The following is a 26,477-nucleotide window of genomic DNA, read 5'->3' on the forward strand; positions in this document are numbered from 1 at the left end:
CCAAGATTAACATGAATTCCAGCTCGACCTCGCCCACATTGGACACGGAGCCATCGAGTGTTAAAACGCCAAAGGCGAAGCTTGAATTTACGGGTATGTCCCTCTTTGGCTAATGTACTTTCAAGATGGAGGAGCAACATGGCGACCCGCATTCAAACCCTCACCCGTATGTGTTTACAATGGCATATTATAAACTTACCAGAATACTTTATTACTTGAAAGAAGTAAATATACATTAATGAGCACATATATTTTTGAAAGAACTAAGTGTTTTTAGCTAAGAATAAACAAAAAAAGCTTTAATTTTCTCAATATTTTGATTTTTTTGCACCCTCAGATTCCAGGTGTTCAAATAATTGTATCTCAGTCTAATATTGTCCAAACCACACATCAGTGGAAAGCTCATTTATTCAGCGTTTGTGGTCCAGGGTCACATATGCTTGAAAATGCGCGTTTCCGTTTGGTCCATCATCATCATCATCATCATCGTCATCATCATCATCATCATCATCGTCATCATCATCATCATCATCATCCGAGATCAACTCCAGCGCTGTTTGTCCTCCAGGCCGCCAGTGTCGCTGTTCGTTTCCGGCGACGCGTCGCATGGCGTCTCTATTCAGTGCGTCACGCCCCTCTCACGGACAAAATGGAAGAACACTGCGTGTTTATTTGTTTGTTTGAGTGCAGTATACGTTACTAATCATTAATAAGTTAGCTTACATAAATCAAAGTGTGCATGTAAACGCAGTCAGCGCGGAGCGAGCCTGCGGTGAAGCGTGAGTGTGATTATATTCCCATTGCAGTTCACAGATCAGCGGCCGGAGAGATGAGGCTTTAACACACACACACACACACACACACACACACACACACACACACACACACAGCACCAGCGGTTTAACTGTCTAAATGAAAGCGGTTTTGATGCGTTAATTTCTGAGTTCGGCTGCAGTTGACGTGTGTTTTATTAGATGAGTGTGAAGTGCGTGTATCTGTGGCACGACAGACCCAGGGTTGATGTTCAGCATGAGATGTTTTCTCTATTATGCCCAATAGTATGAAGTACTCTTCAGCTCGTCTTGTGTTTAATAGTCTAAATAAAGCTGGGATGGTTGTAATTAGCCAGTTCTGCAAAGGTTAATGATCAAAGCTGTCAGAACTTCATCATTGAATCCAGAAAAGAACAGGAAAACATCTTTGGTTCACTTAATGTCAGTGCACTGTTCAATCACATTCCCAAAAGCGGACCAAATCTGTGTTTTTGTTTCCTCTGTGTGTTTGAGCACTTCTACAGGGATTACGGATGATGGTTCATTCTGGTGATAACCAGTAAAACAACACAGAAGAATGAAAATGAGGATCATTGGGGCCCGGATGGTGTGAGGACCACCCTATTAGAATTACTCCATTTATTATTATTATTATTAACCGGTTTGTAGTTTGACAGCATAGCCTGAGATCCTCATATCACTGTGTTTGTTTCTGAGCCGGTCTCGTTTTCACGCAGGTCGGTTGGTTTAGGCTTATATGAACACTGCTATTCATATTTGTGCAACACAACATTTGGTGTAAAGCTGCGTTCCAGACGAGTTTGGATGTGGGAATATCCCAATTCAGATGTTCAGATGGTTCCAGGCCATCAGATGCCACATTACGTTCCCACCACACAATGAGCATATCGTGGTTTTGTGTCAACTATGGCAAAAACAGAACAAAAACAACATAAAAAGGCAGATGAAAGCATGAAGACTTATGAAATAAGTTTTATGTAAGTCTTTCAGAGGTGGACAACGTACACAACTCCATTACTCGAGTGAAAGTAAAAGTACTAATGGTCAAATATTACTCTGTTATAAGTGAAAGTTGTTAAAAACTATTTTTACTTAAGTAAAAGTACAGAAGTACTCGCTTTTAAAAGTACTTAAGTATGCTCCATCCGACATGCTAGCATACGACCACATTTAACTAATTTAAATACTTAAAAGTTACAAAGCTTTTTTACAAAGGCAGAATGCACAAATCCTACACACTGATACACATCTGATATTCCCCCAACTGTTTACGTTCACTTAAGACATAATCAACTTTGTTTACGTGGATACTTTCCAAAATGAAAATTGTGACATTTTGTGTGTATTGGTCTGTTTAAGTGCGAAAAACACACAAAAGAAAGCTCTATTCAGTGCTCTGGCATCTCAAAGGCACAAAAAACAGACTGAACTGAGCTCTTTCATCAGGCTTTTTCAGATTCATCCATATGTCTATGCTTCTCTTTCTCCCAGACATTTACATTTTGCAAAAAAAAAAGACAAAAAATCATCCACTGACTTGCAAAGCTGCTACAGAAACGACTTTTGACTTCGAGGACCTTGATAGAAATGTAGTGGAGTAAAAAGTACGATATTTGTCTTTCAAATGTTGTGAAGTTAAAGTAAAAGTTTCCCTAAAAAATAATACTTCAGTAAAGTACAGATACTCAAAAAGTGTACTTAAGTACAGTACTCAAGTAAATGTACTTCGTTACTGTCCACCTCTGGCTATTGCGCATATGCAACTTGACTGCTTGGACTCGACTCACACATGTACAGCTCAGAAAATGTCAGAGATTTTACAAGTTCTAATCTCTATCCCCCGCCAAAAAAAAAGGTCAAATCTGCGCATGGGAGTACTTTGGGTATCCGAAAAACGAACGCGGGGTTGTTCTGAAGATGGTTATCCAGTTTGCAAGAAGAGTGGCTGAGAAAGGAGGAAATACGTCGAACATGTTCTCCCATATATGATTAAAATAATAATGGTTGTTTAATATTGTATACCGTAAAACCGTGATCTTAATATCCTAATGATTTTTGGCATAAAAGAAAAATGGATAATTTTGACCCATTCAATGTATTGTTGGCCATTGCCACAGATATACCCGTGGGACGCATGCTCCGGGTCACATATGTGTGTAAGAAGTGTAACGACAGCTACAGATGCGATGCTATGAGGGACGTAAAACAGCTGATCTCTGACCAATGAGACCAATGACCTGCATAAACATATTTTTTCTGGTACACTTTGAGATGTTGCCTTGCGAAAGCAAACCGAACCAAAAATAAAGTGCATTGTCAGTCCCTTGTAAGCAGTCCTGGCTTCAGAGCGAAGCGGGTCTGGAAGTGCCTTTAGTGTTGCTGAGCGTGAGTCTGTCTTCTGAAACGGACACGCAAGATCATTTCAGGAGTTCAACAATAACCAATCATTTGGAGCTCAGATTACGCAGTTGTTGGTCTTGTGTAGTTGTTGTTGTTAGTAGTGTTAGACCGATATATCGGGCCGATATTTTTACGTGTATCGGCCGATTATAAGGCTGCTGCGTTCGCCAATATTTTTACGTGTATCGGCCGATTATAAGGCTGCTGCGTTCGCCGATATTTTTACGTGTATCGGCCGATATAAGGCTGCTGCGTTCGCCAATATTTTTACGTGTATCGGCCGATTATAAGGCTGCTGCGTTCGCCGATATTTTTACGTGTATCGGCCGATTATAAGGCTGCTGCGTTCGCCGATATTTTTACGTGTATCGGCCGATTATAAGGCTGCTGCGTTCGCCGATATTTTTACGTGTATCGGCCGATATAAGGCTGCTGCGTTCGCCGATATTTTTTCCCCTGCATTATTTCCAGACAGGGTTCCACAGGGCAGCTCTCTCCGTCTTCAAACTCTCTTGCTCTCCCTCGCGCATATTAATCTAAATCAATTGAGAATTGACACGATGGTAAAAGGTGGAAAGACTGAAGTTTCACGTGGAGCATTGGGAGATTTTTCCTGAATTACCGCTGGTGTTGCTCTACAAGAGATTAAGTGAAGAGCACCTGCACTCTAAACAATGCTGGGTTAAAAATAACCCAAGCTGGGTTGAAAATAGGGATGCACGATATTATCGGCACGACATCGGAATCGGCCGATAAATGCATAAAATATAAAAATCGGCATCGGCTGATATGAAAAAATTATGCCGATATGATAATGTGTTGATATGCGCCTGCAATAACTCACGTGTGCAAGGACTGCTATAGTGATAAGATCATGTCAGCCGTGTGTTCATTCTTCAAGTGAAGATAAGCAAATGCATTGCATGTATGGTGATTTATATTGACCGTTTTTAAATGCTGCCTTGAATTTGTGAATGTACAGAAGGACGCGACAACATAGTGTTGCTGGGTTTTCACAACAAAACTAGCCAAAAACAATGGCGTCTCTCCACTCTCTAGCGCGCGCAGCAGCCTCCACAGCAGCAGAAGCTCCTCCAGGTCCTAGTGCCCGCCTACTGAAATGTTATATATATGTGTAGAGGCGGCGCTTTTGTTACAGTTATAAAATGAAAAGTAGACTACACAAATAAATTGAAGTTACTTTTTTTTCTGAATAAATAAAGCAGTAATGATGTCAAATCACAAACATGACACTGTTTCAAATTAAATACTTGTATATACAGTTTATTAATCTGTAATAAAATTTTATGAAATGGATGATGAAAAATAATCCAAGGAGCACTAAAATAATTGTATATTTTTTTATTTGAAGCTAAAGACAGCATCAACTGATGCCATGCCACCCCCACATAGGCACAAACATTACATCCAAAAATAAAATATTTAGATTACAACTGAATCTGTCTGGGGTGAAAAATCACTGACTTTATTATTGTTATTATTTTTTAGAGAAAATATACTCTTATTATAAAAATAACTTTATTAACATTTATTTATCTTTAACAAGTATCCTTTTAGCAAGGAGACATCAGAAATCTGAAACCAGAATGAAAAAAAGCGTTTTTGCTCAAAATGGTGTTGTTTCCAAACAAAGGGAAAAAATAAACATATATCGATATCGGCATCGGCCAAAATGAGTTGAAAAATATTGGCATATCGAATATCGGCAAAAATCCAATATCGTGCATCCCTAGTTGAAAATGGATTAACCCATCAATTGGGTTGTTTTAAGCAAACATTTAACCCAACCGCTGGGTCAAAACAACCAAATTGCTGGGTTATTTCATATTCAACCCAACTTGGGTTATTTTTAACCCAGCATTTTTTAGAGTGTAACCATTAAATGACTAGGTTGTAAACAGTTTTAAAATGAGTCAGTGTGCACTTTAATATGCTGCTTGCTTGTTGATACTGTGTGCAATAGTGTGATTATTTTATTTATGCTTATATTTATTTTCAGAATTTATTTTCCCCACTGAACTCTTTTTTTTTCCTTGTTCTACCTCACCTGTTTTTACTATTTGTTAAATATAGTTTTTTTTTTAGTTCAATAAATGTTCCTTTTTTAAATTGTAAATGTTAAATTATCATCATGATCATTGTCATTTTTATGATGTAAATTGAGGGAGCAAAAGCAGTATCGGCTCTAGATAATCTGCAGCCGTATCGCTCATCGGCTAAGGCTGATGGAAAAAAATCGGCATCGGCTAGGGCTGTACGATTAATCGGAAAATAACCGAAACCGACATTCAGAACCTCTAACCGCCGTATTTTTCCCATGTGGGTTATTTGGGTTTTCACGTGACTCCGCCCCGTCAGTCACATCAAGTGCAGTTTGCAGACACACACACAGAAGCAGGAGCAGTTATCTGTGCTTATAGATGCCCAGAATCACTATAGCAACTGCATGTTTTACACAGTTTATACAGGTCAGTTAATCACCGTTCTTATAGCCTACGCGCTGACACACACACACACACACAGAGAGACGGCGCGCGCAAGCCCCGAAGCCAGATCGCTTTCACTTTCGTGCTCATAAAGTTTGTCAAGTAAATGCGTTTAAAGGCTTGCCAGTTTCAACATTTAAAGCGATTGTGCACTATTCAACAACAACAATACGGAAAACTTCTCCATTCAGGGCTCAGCTTTTTTCTGTGACACACAGAGCCGTGTCGCGTCTCTGAAATCGCGCGCCCTGAAGGCAGATCTTTCACCCGCGTCCTCACAAAGCTTGTCATTTGTATGTGGTTTAAGCCCCGCCAGTTTGAACATTAAAGCGAGTTTCGACCATCAGATGTGTATTATGTTGAACCAATGCAATGCCTGATATATTGTGACAAACGAACACTCAGACAGAAGCTGTGACTAAAGTAAAGACAGTAAGAGTAATTCACACACACAATCACTCTCTCATTAATGCATTCAGATAAATGTAATGTAGGCCTACAGTGTTAATGTATCTGATGTACAACAAACAGAAATCTGCCCCATAGACAATAACTGCTGAAAGAGAACCGTTTCCTTTAGGTGTTTTAAAATCACAATGCACTTTTTCATTAGAAAAAAAAATTCCACCTTTAATAGTAGAAAATATTTACAGTACAGTGAACTTACTCAAAAACCTTATGAGGGCAAAAAAAAAAGAAAGAAAAATAATCGTTCATTAATCGTAATCGAGGTCAAATGTTCAATTAATCGAGGTTTTTATTTTTGGTCAAATCGTTACAGCCCTAGCATCGGCACTAAAAAAAATCCATATCGGTCGACTAGTTGTTAGCATGAAGATGATGTTTTGTTCTTTGCTTTTGTCCCGTGTGTCAGATGGAGGAAGGCTCCAGCGCTGAGGCCAAGACCTGGGGTTTCCGCCGGAGCACCATCGCCAAGCGGGAGTTCATCGAAGCCGTGGGCACGGCGGATAGCAGTCCGCCCGCCCCGCGCCGCAGGGGGCGTGGCCAAGGCCGTGGCAGGGGGCGTGGCCGGGGGCGTGGCCGAGGCAAGCGGGTGGCTGAGGCCGATCTGAGCTCTCTAGCCTCTAAACGAGGGCGAGGGGGGCGAGGACAAGAGGAAGCTCAGGCCATTGCGGATGGGCAGCCGTGTGTCTCTGCGGAGCTGAAGTTAGACGAGGGAGTCTCATCCGATCGAGCCGAAGATAGCGATGATCTCAATCTACAGGTGATTCGAGAGCGGGCGGTGGCGCGGCGGCTGCAAGAGCTCAGTCACGGAGATCTGGGGGATGGGGAAGCTGCAGAAGATGTGGATGTAGGGGCGCTGTTCCTGATGGAAGAGGAAGATGTGAACGCGTCAGATATCATCACGTCAGGAGGAGGAGAGGTGTGCTCTTCCACAGGTGTCTGGGAGGACCCGCATCGGGCTGAAGAAGAAGAAGAAGAGGAGGAGGAGCAGGAGGCTGTGTGTTCCTCATGTCAGCAGAGACACAGGTGAGCGTCTGGAGGCTTCAGGCTGTCACTGGGGGATTTGATTTAGCAATACGGCGCGTTTTATACGAGCAACGTTAAAGTAGCGGCAGTTTTAGTTACTGGGATGCCGTGACCGACCAATCAGAATCCAGTATTCCGGAGAGATGCTAGATATTGATGAACATTAAATGGATAGTTCGTCCAAAAACTCAATCTTTCCAAACTTGTATGTTAAAGTCGGCATGAAACGGAAGTTGAGATCGTCTTTTTCTCCTTATTGTGACGTATATCCGAGTGAAACGGCTTCTGAAATTAGAAAAAATGTAGGGCGAGGCTTGATTTCGTCCTTCGGGAATTGATTGGATCGTTGGAAGTTGGGCGTTGCTAACAAAATGGAGGCAGATTTGAAGTTTGCATTCAGTTGTGGAGAAAAAAATCGATCTATCTTTTAAATAAATGTATTTTCTCTCTAAATCTTTTCTACATAATGTTACTGAGCATATTTCCTCACTTTTCGCTGGTTTATGCTACAGATTTTACTTATTTTAAGCCTTTTATGGCTTTATTTCTGTAAAGCTTTTTTCTCAGCTCTCCCTTTATAAGGGGGGCGCGCCGTAAGCGCGATCACACGCTGCATTCCTCAGTGCGAGTCGTCACAATAAGCTGTTCGTCCGACTATATTGAGTAATTTTTACATTAAAAAAAAGCTTTTATTTCTCATATATTTCTCTCTTTTTGCATCAAGTCCTTCTTGAAGAAGGTATTGTGTATACCGAGAAAACTACTCCTAACCACGATCAGTGGCATGTTTCTGAGAGGAGGTGCAGAAACGAGACGGGGCGATAACCCCGCCCTCGCGCCATAACCCCGCCCTCGCGCCATAACCCCGCCCTCGCACCATAACCCCGCCCTCACGCCATAACCCCGCCCTCACGCCATAACCCCGCCCTCACGCCATAACCCCGCCCTCGCGCCATAACCCCGCCCTCACGCCATAACCCCGCCCTCACGCCATAACCCCGCCCTCACACCATAACCCCGCCCTCGCACCATAACCCCGCCCTCACGCCATAACCCCGCCCTCACGCCATAACCCCGCCCTCGCGCCATAACCCCGCCCTCGCGCCATAACCCCGCCCTCGCGCCATAACCCCGCCCTCGCGCCATAACCCCGCCCTCACACCATAACCCCGCCCTCACGCCATAACCCCGCCCTCACGCCATAGCACATGACCGGGAGAGAAGAGAGGTCGTTTCGATGGGGGAGGGAAAGTTAACATATTTGATTAAAGATTATAAGGGTAAATTAATTTTTAAAAAATAATGAAGTGCACAGATAAATCAGTTATAGTGAACACTACAATATTAATATAAAAATACGAATTGTAAAATTTGATTTCATGCCGCCTTTAAGGTCACATTTTTTTTTTTTTTTTTTTTTTTAAGCAGACGCTTTTATCCAAAGCGACTTACAACTTGGGGGTATTATAAGCGATTGGTCGTGAAGAGTCGAGTGAGCGCAACAAGTGCCTGAAATACTGAGTCCGTGTACATTTCTCAGTGTAGCACAGGCTAGAGTAGGGCGGGAAAGAGGAAAGGAAGGTTTTTTTACTACTAGTTTCCTGATTTAATGTTATTTTTAAGATGTTTACTACTTAAAGTAGTAGATTTGAGAGTATTGCACTCATTTTATTTTCAGGAAAACCTTTGGGAACTTCCAGACTCCAGGGTCTGGATTCATATCCATAAAACTGTTGAGAAGGTCAAGGTCATTTTATTTATGTAGCATCTTAAAACAACATGACGAAGCTGCTTCACAATATAAAATAAAAACAATAATCACACAACTATAATGCTTAAAGGGTTAGTTCACCCAAAAATGAAAATTCTGTCATTAATTCCTCACCCTCATGTGGTTGGACACCCGTCAGACCTCCGTTCATCTTCAGACACAAATGAAGATATTTTAGTGTAAATCTGATGCTCTGAAAGGCCTCCATTGGCTCAATGCACGGTTCACTCTCAAGACCCTTAAAAGACACTAAAGACGTCGTTACAAAGTCCATCTCACTACAGTGGTTCTACAATAACTTTATGAAGCGGCGAGAATAGTTTTTGTGCGCAAAAAAACCCTAAATAACGACTTACATAGTGATGACGATTTCAAAACACGGCCTCATGAAGCTTCGAAGCGTTATGAATCAGTGAGTCGATTCATGATTCGGATCGCGTGTCAAACCGACAAACTGCTGAATCGACTCACTGATTCATAACGCTTCAAAGCTTCATGAGGCCGTGTTTTGAAATCATCATCACTATGCAAGTCTATCTGTCTACCTATCTATCTATCTGTCTATCTATCTGTCTGTCTGTCTATCTGTCTATCTAATTGCATCTCTGCTCCGCCAGACGGACACATTGACGAGAATATCAGTTTTTTACATTATTTCGTTCTGTTTACCATATTATTTATGAGGATGAATTGCATAACATGCCAATATTGTAGCGGAACAAATTTCCCTTTTTTTTTTCTTTTTTTTTTGGCATTTCTGTTGTCATTTTCGTTTGATTTAGTTTGTTTTACACTGCAGATCAAACGGGTGTTGGTGTAGGCTGTTAATTGTAAGACTTGCTTTGTGAAGTCTTCAAGTTATTTATGAGAGGCATAGCCATTTCTTTTACACAACGGTCTACAGTTTCACACACTTTCACGTGTTTCTTCATCTGCCGACGGTGTCGCCATTTCTCATTTCACCCGTTTCTGTGCGTCCGCCTGGGTCAGAGCTTGCGTGAAGGACCGCACATTTTCCCGTCATGTTTGCTTTTTATAAATACAGATTATTGCGTAGAGAGCGGCGTACGCCTTCTTTTGTGCGTACGCAACGTTTATAAATGAGACCCCGGGTGTAAACAGGCCCAGAGAGAAATAGTGCCATTGGTGCCACATTTGCCTGCGGTCTGAACGCAGCCGTACTGATTCAGGAGAGTCATGTGCAGGCTATCGTGTCCAACACTATTCTGTGTTTCAGCAAAGCAGAAATATGAGTCTTTCATATCGGCTGGTCGAGTTCAATTCATTTTTTGTTCTTTTCCTCAAAGAACATTTTGTTTCCACCTGTTGTTTTGGATATATGATGCGTTAGCTTCCTTCATAAAGCGCCGGGTCTCCATCTGTCAGGTTGATGAGCAGCTCCGGGTCCGAGGCGGATCTCCTGCAGAGGAACGGAGGAGAGTTCGTCTGTCCCTCCTGCGATCAACGCCAGGACCAAGTCAGCTCATGCTATCCGGTAATGTTAATGGGCCACACACACATCACTGACTTACATTATGAGTTGCTGTGACGAACTTCATGCAAGGTGGATCAGCCTGTAGCTTCAGTTTTATACATTGATTTTTGGTCTGATTTTGAACCCAGTCCTCAGTGTCACATAGTTTTGGTCTTTATAAATTATAGAATGTATATTAAAGGGTTAGTTCCCCCAAAAATGAAAATTCTGTCATTAATTCCTTACCCTCATGTGGTTGGACACCCGTCAGACCTCCGTTCATCTTCAGACACAAATGAAGATATTTTAGTGTAAATCTGATGCTCTGAAAGGCCTCCATTGGCTCAATGCACGGTTCACTCTCAAGACCCTTAAAAGACACTAAAGACTAAAGTTACAAAGTCCATCTCACTACAGCGGCTCTACAATAACTTTATGAAGACGAGAATAGTTTTTGTGCGCAAAAAAACCCTAAATAACGACTTATATAGTGATGACGATTTCAAAACACGGCCTCATGAAGCTTCGAAGCGTTATGAATCAGTGAGTCGATTCAGCGGTTTGGATCGCCAAATTTCAGCGGTTTGACACGCGATCCGAATCATGAATCGACTCACTGATTCATAACGCTCCAAACCGCTGAATCGACTCACTGATTCATAACGCTTTTGAGTTAAAGCCCTTTGGCTGTCAAACGTCTGCCAGATGGGGCAAAATGACTCTATCTAATTGGTGTGTTGTGTCTCAGGCGGGGATCGAGCAGCCGCTGGAGGAGGTGGAGGAGGTGGAGGAGGAGGAGGAGGTGAAGCTGAAGGTGGAGGAGGAGCTGAAGGTGGAGGAGGAGGCTGCTTCTCCTAAATGCATTGGTCCAGGCTGCAGTAATGACGCTCTGCCAGAGTCGGTGTACTGCGGTCATCAGTGTATTGTGCGGCATGCAGCGGCGGCCATGAAGTCTCTGTCTGAGCCCAAAACTGAGCCCAAACCCGCTGCTCCACCAGCCGAACCGCCTCTCAAGGTAATCACGCTTCCTCCGTGACAGCCGTCGCTCCGGTCTGTGGCGCAAATCATAATGCAGGTTTAAAGGCCCTTGCACACTTCGCATGCGAAATTTTCGCACGTCAAAAAATAAATTCGACCTCACATTATGTCAGTCACGCTTGCACACTGCCTCCGAAACTTTCGTCCATCAAACAAAAATTCGGAACAGGTTCGATTTTCTGCGTTTTTCGCATCCCTTTTTTCCCATCTACAGTGCTGATGCCCAACCTAAACCTGCTGGCAGTGCTGGTGAATGAAACGCCAGTGCTCAGATACCCTGATATATTAGTGTATCTAAAATACTACTAATATTATTATATCACAGCTATAATTATAGCTCACCGTGTGTGTGTGTGTGTGTGTGTGTGTGTGTGTGTGTGTGTGTGTGTGGGCATGTTTTTGTGAAATATCAGGACACAAATGTGTATAATGTCATGGGTATTACAAAAAGAGGGTGAAATATGAGGACGTTCCCCATGTCCTCACTTTTCAAAATGCTTATAAATCACAGGATGAGTTTTTTTTTCACAGAAAGTGAACTGCACAGTCTCCTGTGATGGGTAGGTTTAGGGGCAGGGGCTGTGTGTGTGTGTGTGTGTGTGTGTGTGTGTGTGTGTGTGTGTGTGTGTGTGTGTGTGTGTGTGTGTGTGTGTGTGTGTGTGTGTGTGTGTGTGTGTGTGTGTGTGTGTGTGTGTGTGTGTGTGTGTGTGTGTGTGTGTGTGTGTGTGTGTGTGTGTGTGTGTGTGTGTGTGTGTGTGTGTGTGTGTGTGTGTGTGTGTGTGTGTGTGTGTGTGTGTGTGTGTGTGTGTGTGTGTGTGTGTGTGTGTGTGTGTGTGTGTGTGTGTGATGGGTAGGTTTAGGGGCAGTGTAAGGGGATAGAAAATACGGTTTGTACGGTATAAAAACCATTACGCCTATGGAATGTCCTCACATTTCACAAAAACAAACGTGTGTGTGTGTGTGTGGAGACAAACTGCCAGTCTTTGTTCAGGATCAATTGATTCACGGAGATTGGTGGTCTTCTTTTTAATATGTGGCTCCAGTATCGCTAGCAAAGCATCAAACTGAGCCACACTCGCAGTCTAAAGTAAACTTTGAATGGGTCTGGATAATCCCGCAGCTCTTGATAAGGAGGAGGAACTCTCCTTCCTCTCTACGCGATCGCAGGAGTGGATGATGGACCCATTATTTCCTCTTTCTTTTTCTCTTTTTAAGACGAGAGCGGACCAAAAAAATCATCCTCACTACTTGAAGACGGCATTTTGTATTTTTTTTGCATTCATTAATACGCATCGGACTCAGTGTGCAAGGTTGAATTTTTCGGATCACGAAAAAACGCATGCGAAAATTTCGGACTCAGTGTGCAAAGGCCTTTACAGAGGGAATGAGTGTTTTTGTTGTACAGGAGTTTTCTTGTTCTCTAATGCCGCAACTCTAAACTTTGATGACAGCAATTATGTATGTATTAATTTGGCTTTCTGCATTAATGTATTGCACAGCACTTTCACTGTCATATACCTGATGCAGAGTCTCAAGAGCTTCTGTGATGAGTACATTGACATGAATGAAGGGAAATCATTTAATCTTTCATCTCTCATTCAAAGACATTCTTCTATTTGACCAAAAATGTTTAAATGAATTTCCACAGCAGGAATATTTGATCCAGTCTCGACCTGAAGACATCTGTTTTGTGATATCCAAAACTGCAGAGTATTGTCTTATCAGTTAACAAAACCGTATTTTGTCTGGTCCCCAAAACTATATTAACTAAAATCAGCCTGAAGTCGACAGAGGAAGCAGGAAGCAGGAGGCTTTCTCAAGCCAACACAATCAAACTCTGTGGTTCGCTATGTGGAGAAAGTGTTAGTTGGGTTGGTGATATCGTGTGAAGTGCAGGGTCACAGAAACATGAATGAGCAGTTTGCAGAACACCTTTTCGTGTTTTTTGTTGCCTGCTGCATAAAATGGGGACTTGAGGACTAAGAAAAGCCTCTGTTTTAATGGTTTAATCATTGAATAATATGAAATACTTGTGATGCATTTGTCTGAAAACTGAAACCGAGCTTTGTAGCTGACATTACTAAACACCCGAATGCATTAAACATCAGCTTTCAAGGAAAAGACACAGTGCTGAGTCAGGCATTGCGACTAAACGTCAACTGTTCAAAACACACCACCCACAAAGTAAAAACCAACACGCCACACTTCCATGCGCTGTGAGATCTGCTCTTCTTTCATTGCATGACCCTTTCATCCAAACACTGGCCTATCTCCCTTCAGAGAGAGAAAACACTGCAGTTCGCTCTTCCGACTGAGACGCCTAACGTCATCTTCATGTTGGAGAGAAACTGGTGGTGCTTGTACAGGGCTTTGGCACGAATAAAGGTAATGGTTTTCACCACTGGGGACAAAGTGATCAAATTGCAGACATTTGGCACACAGTACTTGTTGGTGAATTAAGCAATGGAGTTTAATAGCGCTTGTGGCACTGCTGTGGATCACTTTCCTGTAGAGTCTAGTCAGATGTCAACCCTCTTTCAACCCCCTTTGTGCTTGATATGTGCCCTCGATGCGCACTTTTGGCGAGCCCTCACTGGTGCAACACTTCTTTCAGACAGTCAAAGCGGCATTACGTCTCAAGTGTGGACTCGTAGGTGTTTTAGGGTGGCATTTACAGGGCCTAGGACTGTTGCAGTGCAGTGGGTTGGACTCAGTGTTTCGAAAGCATGTTAACAGCCTCCATTAGACCTTTTTATTAGCTGTTTTTACACCATGGTCAGTTTCCACCTCTTTTTATTTAGCCTACATCTAAGTCAAGTCAACTTTATTTATATAGATTGTTTCAAAGCAGCTTTACAGTGTTAAACAGGAAAATAATGCAGCATAATTTTATTCAGCTGTACAGCCGCTCTGGAGAAAACGCTGATGTCATCAGTTCATTTCAATTATCATACAGTGACAGTGTGGGCTTTAGATCAGTAATTAGATCAGTAATTTAGTTTATATGGTTAATTTAGTTTATTAGTTAGATTTATTTCGAAGTTTAGTTGAAAAATTGAGTGTCCCCAACTGAGCACGCCAAGCCAGAGGCAACAGTGGCAAGGAAACCAAAACCCCATCAGGTCTAGTATCGATAACCATATCTAGACAATCAGGTGTGTGTCGCAAAAAAATCTGCGCGTTTCTGATACTTTCTGTTTCTCTTTTTTGCCTTAAATGTATTGCCTCACCATGATGAAAGTGTCCACGATATCAAAAATCTGTCAGTGGTTTATCATCAAACTTTATCTTATGCTGCCAAGATTTTGACAATGACATGAATCCCTTAGGAGAATTTAAAAGTTCAATGCATTCACTTTTCATGAAAAACTAAATTGTGACTCCTGTTGGGCGAAGCTTATATCCGAGCAAAAGTTGTTTGACTCAATGAGAACACTGTGTGTGTGTATATATAACACACATACAGTGTGTGTTATACACACTGTATTGTGAGATGGTGGTCCAGTGGGTTAAACCATGGAACTGATCTGCAGAAGGTTGCTGGTTCAATCCCAGCGGTCTCCACCAGTGTGTCCTTGAGCAAGGCACTTTACTCCATGTTGCTCCAGGGGGATTGTCCCTGTAATAAGAGCACTGTAAGTCGCTTTGGATAAAAGCGTCTGCCAAATGCATAAATGTAAATGTAATATAACAACCACCAGCTCTGCACTCCTATACCTAAACTCATTACTCCAGACCTATGTGCCCTCCAGACGCATCTTTTTAGTCAACACTCGACACATTAATACTAACATTTACTCTTCTGTATATGTATTTAAAAACCTTGCTACATGTACTGTGCTTGACTAACTATAACTTGTTGCCGTATTGTTGGTTTGATTGCTCTCCTCATTTTTAAGTCGCTTTGGATAAAAGTGTTTGCTAAATGATTTAATGTTAAAATATGTACATACATATTTGTAAAAAAACTATGTACAATATATGCACACACATAAAATGGGCTGCAGAGCCCATGCCCATTTATACACCTTTTGCCAGGACCTAATGGCTGGAGACTCTGATGTGCCAAAATTCATGACAAATTCCATGATTTTTCTTTTTTAACCATGGGTCCTAAAAGGCCCCGAAACCTTGGAAAAAAGAATAGGAAAAAAGTTTTTGACTATTGACCAGTGCTAAACGACACTCGATAATGTCCACTGTAGTTTCTGACACCAATACAAATGACTGAAGTAGTGCCTTATATGAGGCAATTTCAGACAGTAAATAACAGTACCAGTGACACCTCTTTGACTTATTTATGTACTTATTTATCATGGTTTTCAGAAGCTGCAATGTAGAAGCTCCCTTCTTAGTTGGACAGTTAGCAAGCTGTTGCTTTGTAGCAGACCAAAGGGTTTGCTGGATGCTTCCAGAATGGATCGGCTCCTGCTGCTGATTTCAAGTCTTTTCTCTGTATCAGACTTTGTGGACTTGAATGATTGTCAGTTACACAAACAATTGGCAAGTTGTTTACTGTCACCTGTTGTCATTTCTGAATAATGTGATAGACTCATCCCATTATCAATGCCATCAGCAAGTGCCAGAGTTTCTCCTGCCAAAGTGCTTCTGAAAACTCTTCTGATTCTCTTGGACTGCCAAGAGATGGGTGAGTGTCCCGTTTTCTCCCATCGACAAGATTTGGTGGCCCTCCATCTGAAAGAGTTCCCTTAATGCCACTTCTTCTGACTTTTAGTTTTCTGATAAGGTTGTGATAAGGATGTTTGAAGCATCTGCCAAACCATTCACACATTTGTTGAACTTCCAAAGGTTTCCTCACGCGCTTCTGGAGGAGGGCAAATATTGACATTTCCTGTCAGTTCTCTTTCTTGTAGAAATCGATTGATGTCGATGGAGTTCAGCTGCCATTTCCTCTGACATATGACTGCTGTAACAACTCTCTGAAGCACAAGTAGGAGAGTCTTTAGGAAGGCCAATGACATTAATTTCTTCAAAACCTCTTGTGACTAGCCTAGCCTTAAGCAGTGTCCAGTAACACCTGCAGCAGGCTCAAGGTGGGTGTACCGTAGATTGTACCTGTCTTTGTGTTTTCCTGTAGTTAAAAATCCCTGCCGCATCCTGACCAATGACGATACCTGGACCTTTCAGTTGCACATGTCTGCATGATTGCAGTAAACTGTCGCCAGTCTCATATCTTTCATCTGTAGGCCGTAATTGCTTGCGTAAGGCTCGTCGAAATTCTTTCAGAGCATTTAGCCTCTTTAAATGCTCTCCTTGCAGCATGCGAAGCTGAAATGTGCTCTCCTGCCCTTGTGTCCGTACTTGTACCTTCCAGGGCTTGTGGCTTATCAGTAAAAACTGATGGATGGTTTGGATTTTGACCAAATACAAGCATGGACATCGTGCATATTGTTTTTTCAGTGCCCAATCCAAGGCAGTTTTTCAGTCGCATCTATTGTCATTTTTTACTTTCATCAGTATTTCTGTGAGGGTGTGATTGTGTCTCTCTAAAAGACTTCAGGGACTGAATGCTGCAGTGGTCTTTACCTCAGTGTTCAACCTTCCTGCCATGTCTCATTTCCTCATTGTTCAAAAATGTAAATTCTGTCATTAATTCCTCACCCTCATGTCGTTCCAAACCCGTAAGACCTTCGTTCATCTTCAGACACAAATGAAGATATTTTTGATGAAATCTGAATTCCAGCACGCTGGCTTACCATTGGCCGATGCTGTTCACGTGAGCACCACGACGCATGCGCACGAGCCGTTGTGACATAGAACTTGAAAAATTGTTGCATTTCTTTTTTTTTTTTGTGCAAATGTCCACATAAGACAAAACAGATCATGTTTGTGTGAATACTCGCCATGACCGATATCCTGAGGTGCTGTAATTCTGTGTGTATCAAGATTGTGCACGGTCTCAGAGTCTTTGTGCGCACACGTCAGATCAGTCAGTCAGTGCCAATAAGATCGTTTTCATGGACAAAGGAGAGGAACACACGGCTTACCTTTTCATAGCCAAAACATGAACAAGGGCTGCGTCTCAATCAACTGATTAGGGAGTCGGCCACATTCATGTACACGATATACTGATTCACAACCTAGGGAGCTGATTGAGACGCAGCCAGCTTTTTCTACCTCCAACTACAGCTCTCCTGTGAGGGCTCAGGACAACACTCAACAACTTCTGACTCCGCATGAGAAAGATGCAGAACTGCAGATGTGAACAGAGCTATAAACTGCAGGGTCAGTAATGTAAGACGCCTGAGACAGAAGGACAGCTGATCGTCCTTCTGTGTTTTGGAGTAAGAGTGGAGTAACATCTGACAGCAAGAGCTCAGTCCATGAGGACGAGAGGAACTGTAGGAGTTAAAGAGGCTGCTGCCACACCAGACACGGATCGCTCCTTTTCAATCGGACCCTCCTTTGGTCAGGGACTCATTTCTGTTCATGTCTGTTCAGTTTTTATGTTACGATATTTGAGAGGACGTCCTTTTTTGCAGAGTTTGACTTGTGTACTTGCATTATCCCAAATGTTTCCAAGAATGTTTAAATCCAGAGATTTTGCCAATTTTGCGGCAGAACAAGAACTCCGCCAAATCAAGTCATCCAGACACACCTTTGTTTCGAATGAGAGACCTCTAGCGGCGAAAAATTACACATTGTGGCTTTAACTAAATAAAATATACACTGATTAGGTTGATGAATCACATTTTGAATTGAGTGTTTGTTACTCTTTTCACTCTGTTCACTTTTATGCTTTCACATTTCAGATCGAGAAACGATCATTTCTTGCAAAGCTTTTCAAGGTGAAGATCAATAAGACGCCTGCGCAGGAAGAGCATGTGAGCAAACATGAAGAACTGGATGAAGAGTCTGTGTGTTCATCTACAGCTACAGTCATTGACCCTGTGCAGACGACCACATCAACTCCTGCCCTAGATCACAAGCCCAGTATGTATCATGTGCTCGCTCACAGACACAAGGACATTCTCTCTCTCTCTCTCTCTCTCTCTCTCTCTCTGAGCACATTTACATGCACATTCACATTCTTAATAAGCCACCAGTGTGCATGCACGTGTAAACGTTACTCTTTTCTTTTATCTGCGTTCAGTACTTAAAGGGATAGTTCACCCAAAAAGCGAAATTTGTATGTTTATCTGCTCACCCCCAGGGCATCAAAGATGTGTGTTTGTTTCTTCAGTAGAACACAAATGACGATTTTTAACTCAACCGTTGCAGTGTGACAGTCGTATAATGCATGTCAATGGGGATATTTTAGAGTATGAGAGCAATGAGAGTAAAAACACATAGACATACATCTTAAGACACGAACGATCGGTTTCTGCGAGAAACCCAACAGTATTTGTTCATTTTTTTACCTCTTATCAGACGATTATCATCTAGTATTCCCAGCGCCATAACTTCCGGCAAATAAGGTCAAAATACTAGAACGATCAAAGATCGTAAAGATTCGACCGATCCGCACAGGCACTAATGAGGAATCTATGTTTATATCTATGATCGCGCATATATTTTTACCTTATTCACCGGAAGTGATGGCGCGGGGGCAGCTGATGCAGAGCCATAGAAAAAAAGGAAATACATTTTTAAATATGGTAATTTTTCTTACACAAACGTGTCGATTCGCTTCAGAAGGCCTTTATTAACACCCCGGAGCCAGGTGGAGCACGTTATTTGACAGACAGATGCACTTTTTATGGACTTCAAAAACCGAGCAACTGTTACTGCCATTATAATGCTTGGATTAGCCTGAACATTTTTAATATAACTCCGATTTTAATCGTCTGAAAGAAGAAAGTCATATACACCTAGGATGACTTGAGGGTGAGTAAATCATGGGCTAATTTCCATTTTTGGGTGAACTATCCCTTTAAGCATAAACCGCTTGCCACAGCTAGGTTTTTGCCATGCACACCGATTTCGCCCAGCATGTGAACACTTTAAAGGAGATTTTCTCAATATTTAGATTTTTTTTTGCACCCTCAGATTACAGATGTTCAAATAGTTGTATCTTGGCCAAATATTGTCCAAACATCAATGTAAAGCTCATTTATTCAGGTTGTATAAATCTCAATTTCAAAAAATGTGCCCTTATGACTGGTTTTTCGGTCCAGGGTCACATAAGTGTGATATGTCAGGAAAATCGTCCTTACTGCAGATTTAAGAGCCTCCAGACATGTTTCGCAGTAGGGGAGGAGAAAATATATTAAACGCTCCGACTCTTTCTCGACCTAAGAGATTATAGAAATGTTTTCTCATCTCGGGCAGCCGAAGGAGAAGTGGCACAGTCACAGAAACTGCAAACATGAGAAGACTGTAATTTTCCTGCTGACATTTTGGAGTGCTGTGTGTGGGTTTTAATGCATTTAATGCATGTAAACATGCTTGGTCTGTCTCTCTCTCTCACTCTCACTCACTCACACACACACACACCTCTGCCCAGCTCATTTTTTAATTGGAGTGACATAATCGTTGGATGATCATATTTCAAGGCCAGTCTTTACACCGATTCCTCCATTTAAAATGCACTTAATATTCATCAGTATTACTGATGATGACAGCACTGTTTTCTGCAGAGGTGCTTTAGAGCTGGATTGAACTAATTTCATAATTGATCTTCACAATGGAACTCACTCAACACTGAACTGAACTTCAGCGGAACAATGAGAAATGAACTCTGTTTGCATCACTGATCATCAGTTTCCTGTTATCATTGTGAAGCTGCTTTGAAACAATCTGCACTGTATAAAGTGCTATAGAAATAAAGCTGACTTGGCTTGAAAGGGGGTTTGGCTTGAACTTGCATCGTTGTGACCACATTACAGACACTTTAATTTGAAGAATCTCAGTCGCTTATGAAACAGGGACATTTAGTCATTGTCAAAGCACTGTTATATGGACTAACTGGTCAAATGTATCCACAGCGAAGCTCGAGGGATGCCAGTTTGTCATTTCACGTCAACATTTGTTTTAAAATGTTTTTTTTTTTTAAGAGACTCATTTCTTCACCAATAATTTGTTAAAAATCCCACTTCTACAGCATTTCATCTTTTTAAAGCATCAGCAATAGCACATGAATTCAGATCCTCTTTTGTTCCACTTCACATGAAGCACAAACAAGGACATTTGCGCACCACGAAGCAAAACACAGCGTCTCTACCATTAAAACAGGGTGTGATGTCTTCGAGATGTTACAGTACAAGTCTGTCCGTTCTGCATATATATAAACTAAGGTGACTTGACTCAAGATTTCTTCAAAGGAGCGACTGCAACTGATTTCCATTGCATATGCAGGTTGATATCTAAAGTGAATTTTTCTTCTTCTTACAAAAAATCGGATATTAAATGTGAATAAAATGGCAGCAATAAAAGACCTAGCTAGGTTTGCTGATCACCTAGCTGAAGTTTATAGATATCGTCTCAGTTCAACAGATGCGATCAGACCAGTTTTCCTGTCTGTTCATGTGACGTTCTGCATAAAGCCTATTGTAGTCTCTGAGTTTGAGTTCAGTGAGTTTGATGCAGTTTTTTGTGTGAAAGACATGGGTCGCAATCGTATATATCTCGGTCACCTGTCATTATGGGGAAATTCACAGTGCTGTTCTGCAGACCAAAGCCATGGCAGAGCGGCATACTGCTGAAAATCTGGAAAATACGCTTTCCACTGGGGACTAAGCGGAAAAATCACTGACAATACGAGCAACATGGTGCTTGCCAACACTGAATGGTTGCAGTGGGACTCTCAGCCTGGTTTTGCACACACACTCCATCTCGCTACAAATGACGATTTCAATCTTCAAAACACAAACCATGTCGTTGCATCTGCCAGTCGTCTCTCATCACAGCACAACTGCAACACAAGCACTGGAACAAAAGCAGCTGCACTGAGCTCAAATGAGCACCGCCAAACTCTGTGGAAATCTGTTCATGGTGTATCCGAGCGCTTGCTAAGCAAAGATGGGCAATATCTGCGGCCTTATCAGACAGAGCTTTCACTAACCCTCGATCTGACTGATGATAGCTGGGGAGTTATGGAGGAACTCTTTCTCACTTAAATGTGCCTCCATTGCAATCCAGGGTATGCATCTCTGTGGTTTACCCAGTGACATAACTCTTCTGCCAAAACACCTCAAAGGCTCCCAGTTCAACAAAGAGTGTGTGCTTCACTGGAGCGGCGACTTGCAGATGTCAGAAGCACTTGCGAGGTTGCATGCATCTCATCCTTCCTCGATCCTGCGTGTGTGTATGCAGGGTAGGGTGCGATATATCCGAATGATAATCAAATAACTCCCAGCGATCATCAAATATTATTTTAGCTTGAATTGCCCATCCTTACCATGGAGGGACAGATGACATCGGCTCCATGAATGTCCCGCGGGGACATCTCATTACTCAAAGTTTTGGGACATTCTGAGATCTCAAAAAAGACACAATAGTGGTCAGATATGGCATTAGCTACAACCTGTGGGTGAATGACGGTTAAGCCAGATTAGCAGATCGAGTGTGTGTGTGTGTGGTCAGTTACATGCTTCATAAGGCCAAATGAGCTTTAGTGAAATTACACATTGAGTTCATTACATTAACTCATCATGTACAGTTGGGTTTTACAGTGTTGTAGCCTGTAAAAACGAAATGCAGACTGAATAGACTCCTCTTTAATTGGTAAATGATACACACAGTGTTGAGCAGACCTTCGAGATGAAGCAGTAAATCGCATTAGTGCGCCGGTAATGACGATGTAGGATTTGGTCAAATTGTGTGAACATGCCATAAATGTCTGAATGTGCAGGAGCAATGAATGCGTTGAAGCACAAAGTGCAGTTTCTCAGCAAACAGTGAAGCTTCTGCTGTGTTTTTAAAGCAACACTATTTGGTAAAAAGTTTTAATTAGTTTCAAAATGGGTTTGGTTCTTAAAGGGTTAGTTCACCCAAAAATGTAAATTCTGTCATTAATTCCTCAGCCTCATGTGGTTGGACACCCGTCAGACCTCCGTTCATCTTCAGACACAAATGAAGATATTTTAGTGTAAAGCTGATGCTGAGAAAGGCTTCAGATAGGCCTCCATTGGCATTCAGTACATTTACACTCACAAGACCCATAAAAGGCACTAAAAACGTTGTTACAAAGTCCATCTCACCACAGTGACTCTACAATAATTTTACGATGCGACGACAATAGTTTTTGTGCGCAAACAAAAACCAAATAACACATTTATCCAACTTGTTCTTGTCTTCCGTGTGTGTCTCCACGACGCATGCGTGAGAATATGACGCAGATCCGGCCACTGTGGTGAGATGGACTTTGTAACGACGTTTTTAGTGCCTTTTATGGGTTTTGTGAGTGTAAATGTACTGAATGCCAATGGAGGCCTATCTGAAGCCTTTCTCAGCATCAGCTTTACACTAAAATATCTTCATTTGTGTCTGAAGATGAACGGAGGTCTGACGGGTGTCCAACCACATGAGGGTGAGGAATTAATGACAGAATTTACATTTTTGGGTGAACTAACCCTTTAAAAGTGTCCTTACCTAAACTTTTAAAATACATAAATTTTGTGCGTTTTGTCCAAATGCTTCTTGTGTTTTTATACCTTTTATATCTTTCTCTTTATTGTTTTTTCCCCAGCCGTTAAAGACACAGATGAAGTTGAGAGCAATACCAGCACACCCCAGAGCCAGCCTTCAGATCCGGCTCTGGACTCTCCCGCTTCTCAGAAGACTCCTGCAGTCCCGCTAGTCAAGAAGTCCACTCCAGGAAGAGCCAAGAAAACCATGCCAGGCTCTCCACGACTGGAGCTTCTCAAAGGGGCTCTCAGTAAAAGCCCTTTAACTTTGCCTAGACAGCCTCCTGAATCCATGGCTGAGTCCAGCAAACCTGCAGAACGTCTGAGCGGCAAAGCCTCAGCGGAAGACCCTGCGGAGGACAGTCCTCTCCTGATCAGACAAAACATCCGCCGCTCGCTCAGCAAAATCCTGCTCAGAAGGTGCTTGCTATGTCCTGCCTCTCCCACTATTAAAGGAACACTCCACTTTTTTTGAAAATAGGCTCATTTTACAAGTGCCCTAGTTGAGTTTTACCATTTTTGGATCCATTCAGCCGATCTTTGTATCTGCACTTTTAGCATAGCTTAGCATAAATCATTGATTCCGATCAGTTCATTTGAATATCATTCAAAAAATGACCAAAGACACTTTCAATATTTTTCCTATTTAAAACGTGACTCTTCTACAGTTACATCGTGTGCTAAGAGCAACTGAAAATGAGAAGTTGTGATTTTCTACACCTATATGGCTAGAACTACTTTCTCATTCCTGCGTAATAGTCGCGGATCTTCGCGGCCGCACCATGGCAGTGATATTACAGCGTCTGAAAGTAGCCCAGCTCGGGAACTTTCAATGTGACCGGCACTAAGTTTGTGTAGTTGCAGAGAAAGTTTCAGGCTTGCAGCCGACAAATTGTGTTGTGGATTTACCATGGTACAGCCATGAAGGTGGCTGCGTCACCAACTGGTCAAAGTTAAAATCTATTTTATTTAGTCATCAGTAATTATGCGTATGGCTTTGTAGACCACTTTGCCTAAAATCTGGAATTCTGTATTCAATCCATTTTTAGCGTTTGTGTGCTTGGCCTTATAGCTGCTGTCTCTAATCTTGTGATTGTCTTCTTCTGCAGGTTAAATCAGAGTGATGATCTGAACATTTCTGAGAATGACATTGAAAAGCTGGCAGTGGACATGGAGAAAGAGATGTTCAATATGTGTTACACCACAGATGAGGAGTATAAGAAGAAATACCAGCGTCTCATCCTCAGCTTGAAAGATCCCAAAAACAAGGTTATTTTTTGTACATTTTCTTCACAAAATGACTGTTGTTTTCATAATGCGTGGAGTCATTCTGTTGACCCTACTATGTTTTCAGGAGCTGTGTCATCAGGTTTTCAAAGGAAACATTCCTCCAGTCAGGCTCATTCATTTGAGTCAGGAGGACGTGACATTTGTCGAGGTGAAGTATTGTGTTTGTCACAAAAAAAAAGAATGTCAAGTCGATTTCGCATTTCAGTTGTTGACTGTTTCTGACAGGAACCTGCTGCTGACCCTTCTGTGAAGGAGGAATCATCATCCCTTAGTTCTGTGGATGTGGAAGAACCTCCTCCTCCTCTTCCTCCTCCTCCTGAAGAAGTGATGATCGTAGAGACCACACAGTCATTGAACACAAACACTACCTCAGTGAGTTGATCGCATCGACTTCTAGCTGAATTTTAGACAAAGTTAGTCAAAGACTTTGACGAACACACTGCGGATCATCCACTGCAGCTTCCTCACACAATCTTAAGAGCTTATTAGGGCTTTTCTTCTTAACTGCTAGAGCACAGTGCCTGTTCCTCTGAACAATCAAGCAATAAAGCCTTTGTCTATCCTTAGGAAGAGAAACTGCCTCAGTCTCAACTGAAGCAGACGCCGGCGAAGGAAGCGAGTGTTGATGCTCCAGATGTGATCGGCGGCATGTTGAAAGACACCACAGTAGAGCATAAACACCATCTCTTTGACCTGAACTGCAGGATATGTACAGGTATGACCTTCCAAAACACATATTGGAGAAAACTTCACATGCTTTATGTCTTTAAGCAGTAAGGCAGGGATCCTCAAATCTGATCCACTTTCCTGCAGCGTTTAGCTCTAACCCTAATCAAACACACCTGAACATGCTAATCAATGTCTTCAGGATCATTAGAAAGTCACAGGTAGATGAGTTTGATCAGGGTTGGAGCACGTTTTGAGGGACCCTGAGGTATGTGGATATCACAGTGGAAATGTCCATCTGATGAAATCTGCTTATGTTATACCAGGTGCTGTTTAATGTGATGTGAGATCGCTGTAGCGCCTCAGTTCAAGAGAAGCGGCAGCTCACGTGAACTCTCCTCCGCTTGAATAGCTACAGCACAAAATAAACATGAATGAACATCTGAAGGCATGTTAAAAGAGAGAGTACAACTTACCAAAGTCCATCTCATGAATCAGTGTTTCAATTGCAGAAAGACATCAGTAAAACGGCTTCTAAACAATGTCATGTAACGTCACATTTACCTCATCCAGTGTCCATAAACTCGTTAATCAGCTGGAAAAATGAACTCTAAAGTGGAGCATTTTGATAAATATATGCACCATATTACATATTCATTGTGTTTAATGTCCTTCAATATTAATGCATGTTTGAATAAATCTGTCAAGTTTTTATGACAGCCACCATTTTAATTTTTATATTTCCAAAAATGAATTGGAGTAGAAATATGATTATGTAATTGTAAAGTTATTATTATATCTTGGGTGTAATTTAAGTGTTTGTATACAAATAAGTACATTTTCAATATTATAGTAATGTGGTACCAACTGACACTCATGTATAGTTTACAGCTTTGGTTGAGAGATATTTTTTTTTCCTTGAGAAAGTTAGCCATGTAGCCTATTGTATCTGATTGATAATTTTGGATATATATATATATATATATATATATATATATATATATATATGTTCACAAGCTTTTGATTTGATCTGATTCTATATATATATAGATAGATAGATAGATAGATAGATAGATAGATAGATAGATAGATAGATAGATAGATAGATAGATAGATAGATAGATAGATAGATAGATAGATAGATAGATAGATAGATAGACAGACAGACAGACAGACAGACAGACAGACAGACAGACAGACAGACAGACAGACAGACAGACAGACAGACAGACAGACAGACAGACAGACAGACAGACAGACAGACAGACAGACAGACAGACAGACAGACAGATAGATAGATAGATAGATAGATAGATAGAATCGGATCAAATCAAAAGCTTGTCAATAGGAATCAAATCGTGAAATTTGTGTCAATACCCAGCCTTACTTTATATCTACTTGACATGTATTTTAAAATGATTGGTCGATATATTTACTAATCAGTATCCATAACAATAG

At 41.6% G+C, this 26,477-nt stretch overlaps 1 protein-coding gene across 1 annotated transcript in view; it reads left to right on the forward strand.

The window, feature by feature from the left end:
- The first annotated feature begins 633 nt into the window (after window positions 1-633).
- Window positions 634-26,477, forward strand: part of LOC307117905 (uncharacterized protein) — a 32,345-nt gene continuing 6,501 nt past the window's right edge. The window contains 10 exon segments of the mRNA XM_079803142.1: window positions 634-779; window positions 6,576-7,192; window positions 10,350-10,458; window positions 11,186-11,452; window positions 18,249-18,429; window positions 23,126-23,483; window positions 24,173-24,332; window positions 24,418-24,593; window positions 24,596-24,725; window positions 24,921-25,068. Coding sequence (XP_079659268.1) covers window positions 6,576-7,192; window positions 10,350-10,458; window positions 11,186-11,452; window positions 18,249-18,429; window positions 23,126-23,483; window positions 24,173-24,332; window positions 24,418-24,593; window positions 24,596-24,725; window positions 24,921-25,068 — 2,146 coding nt within the window. The 5' untranslated portion in view covers window positions 634-779.

Source organism: Gobio gobio, assembly GCF_949357685.1.
Source record: "Gobio gobio genome assembly, chromosome: 21".
Lineage (NCBI taxonomy): Eukaryota > Metazoa > Chordata > Actinopteri > Cypriniformes > Gobionidae > Gobio > Gobio gobio.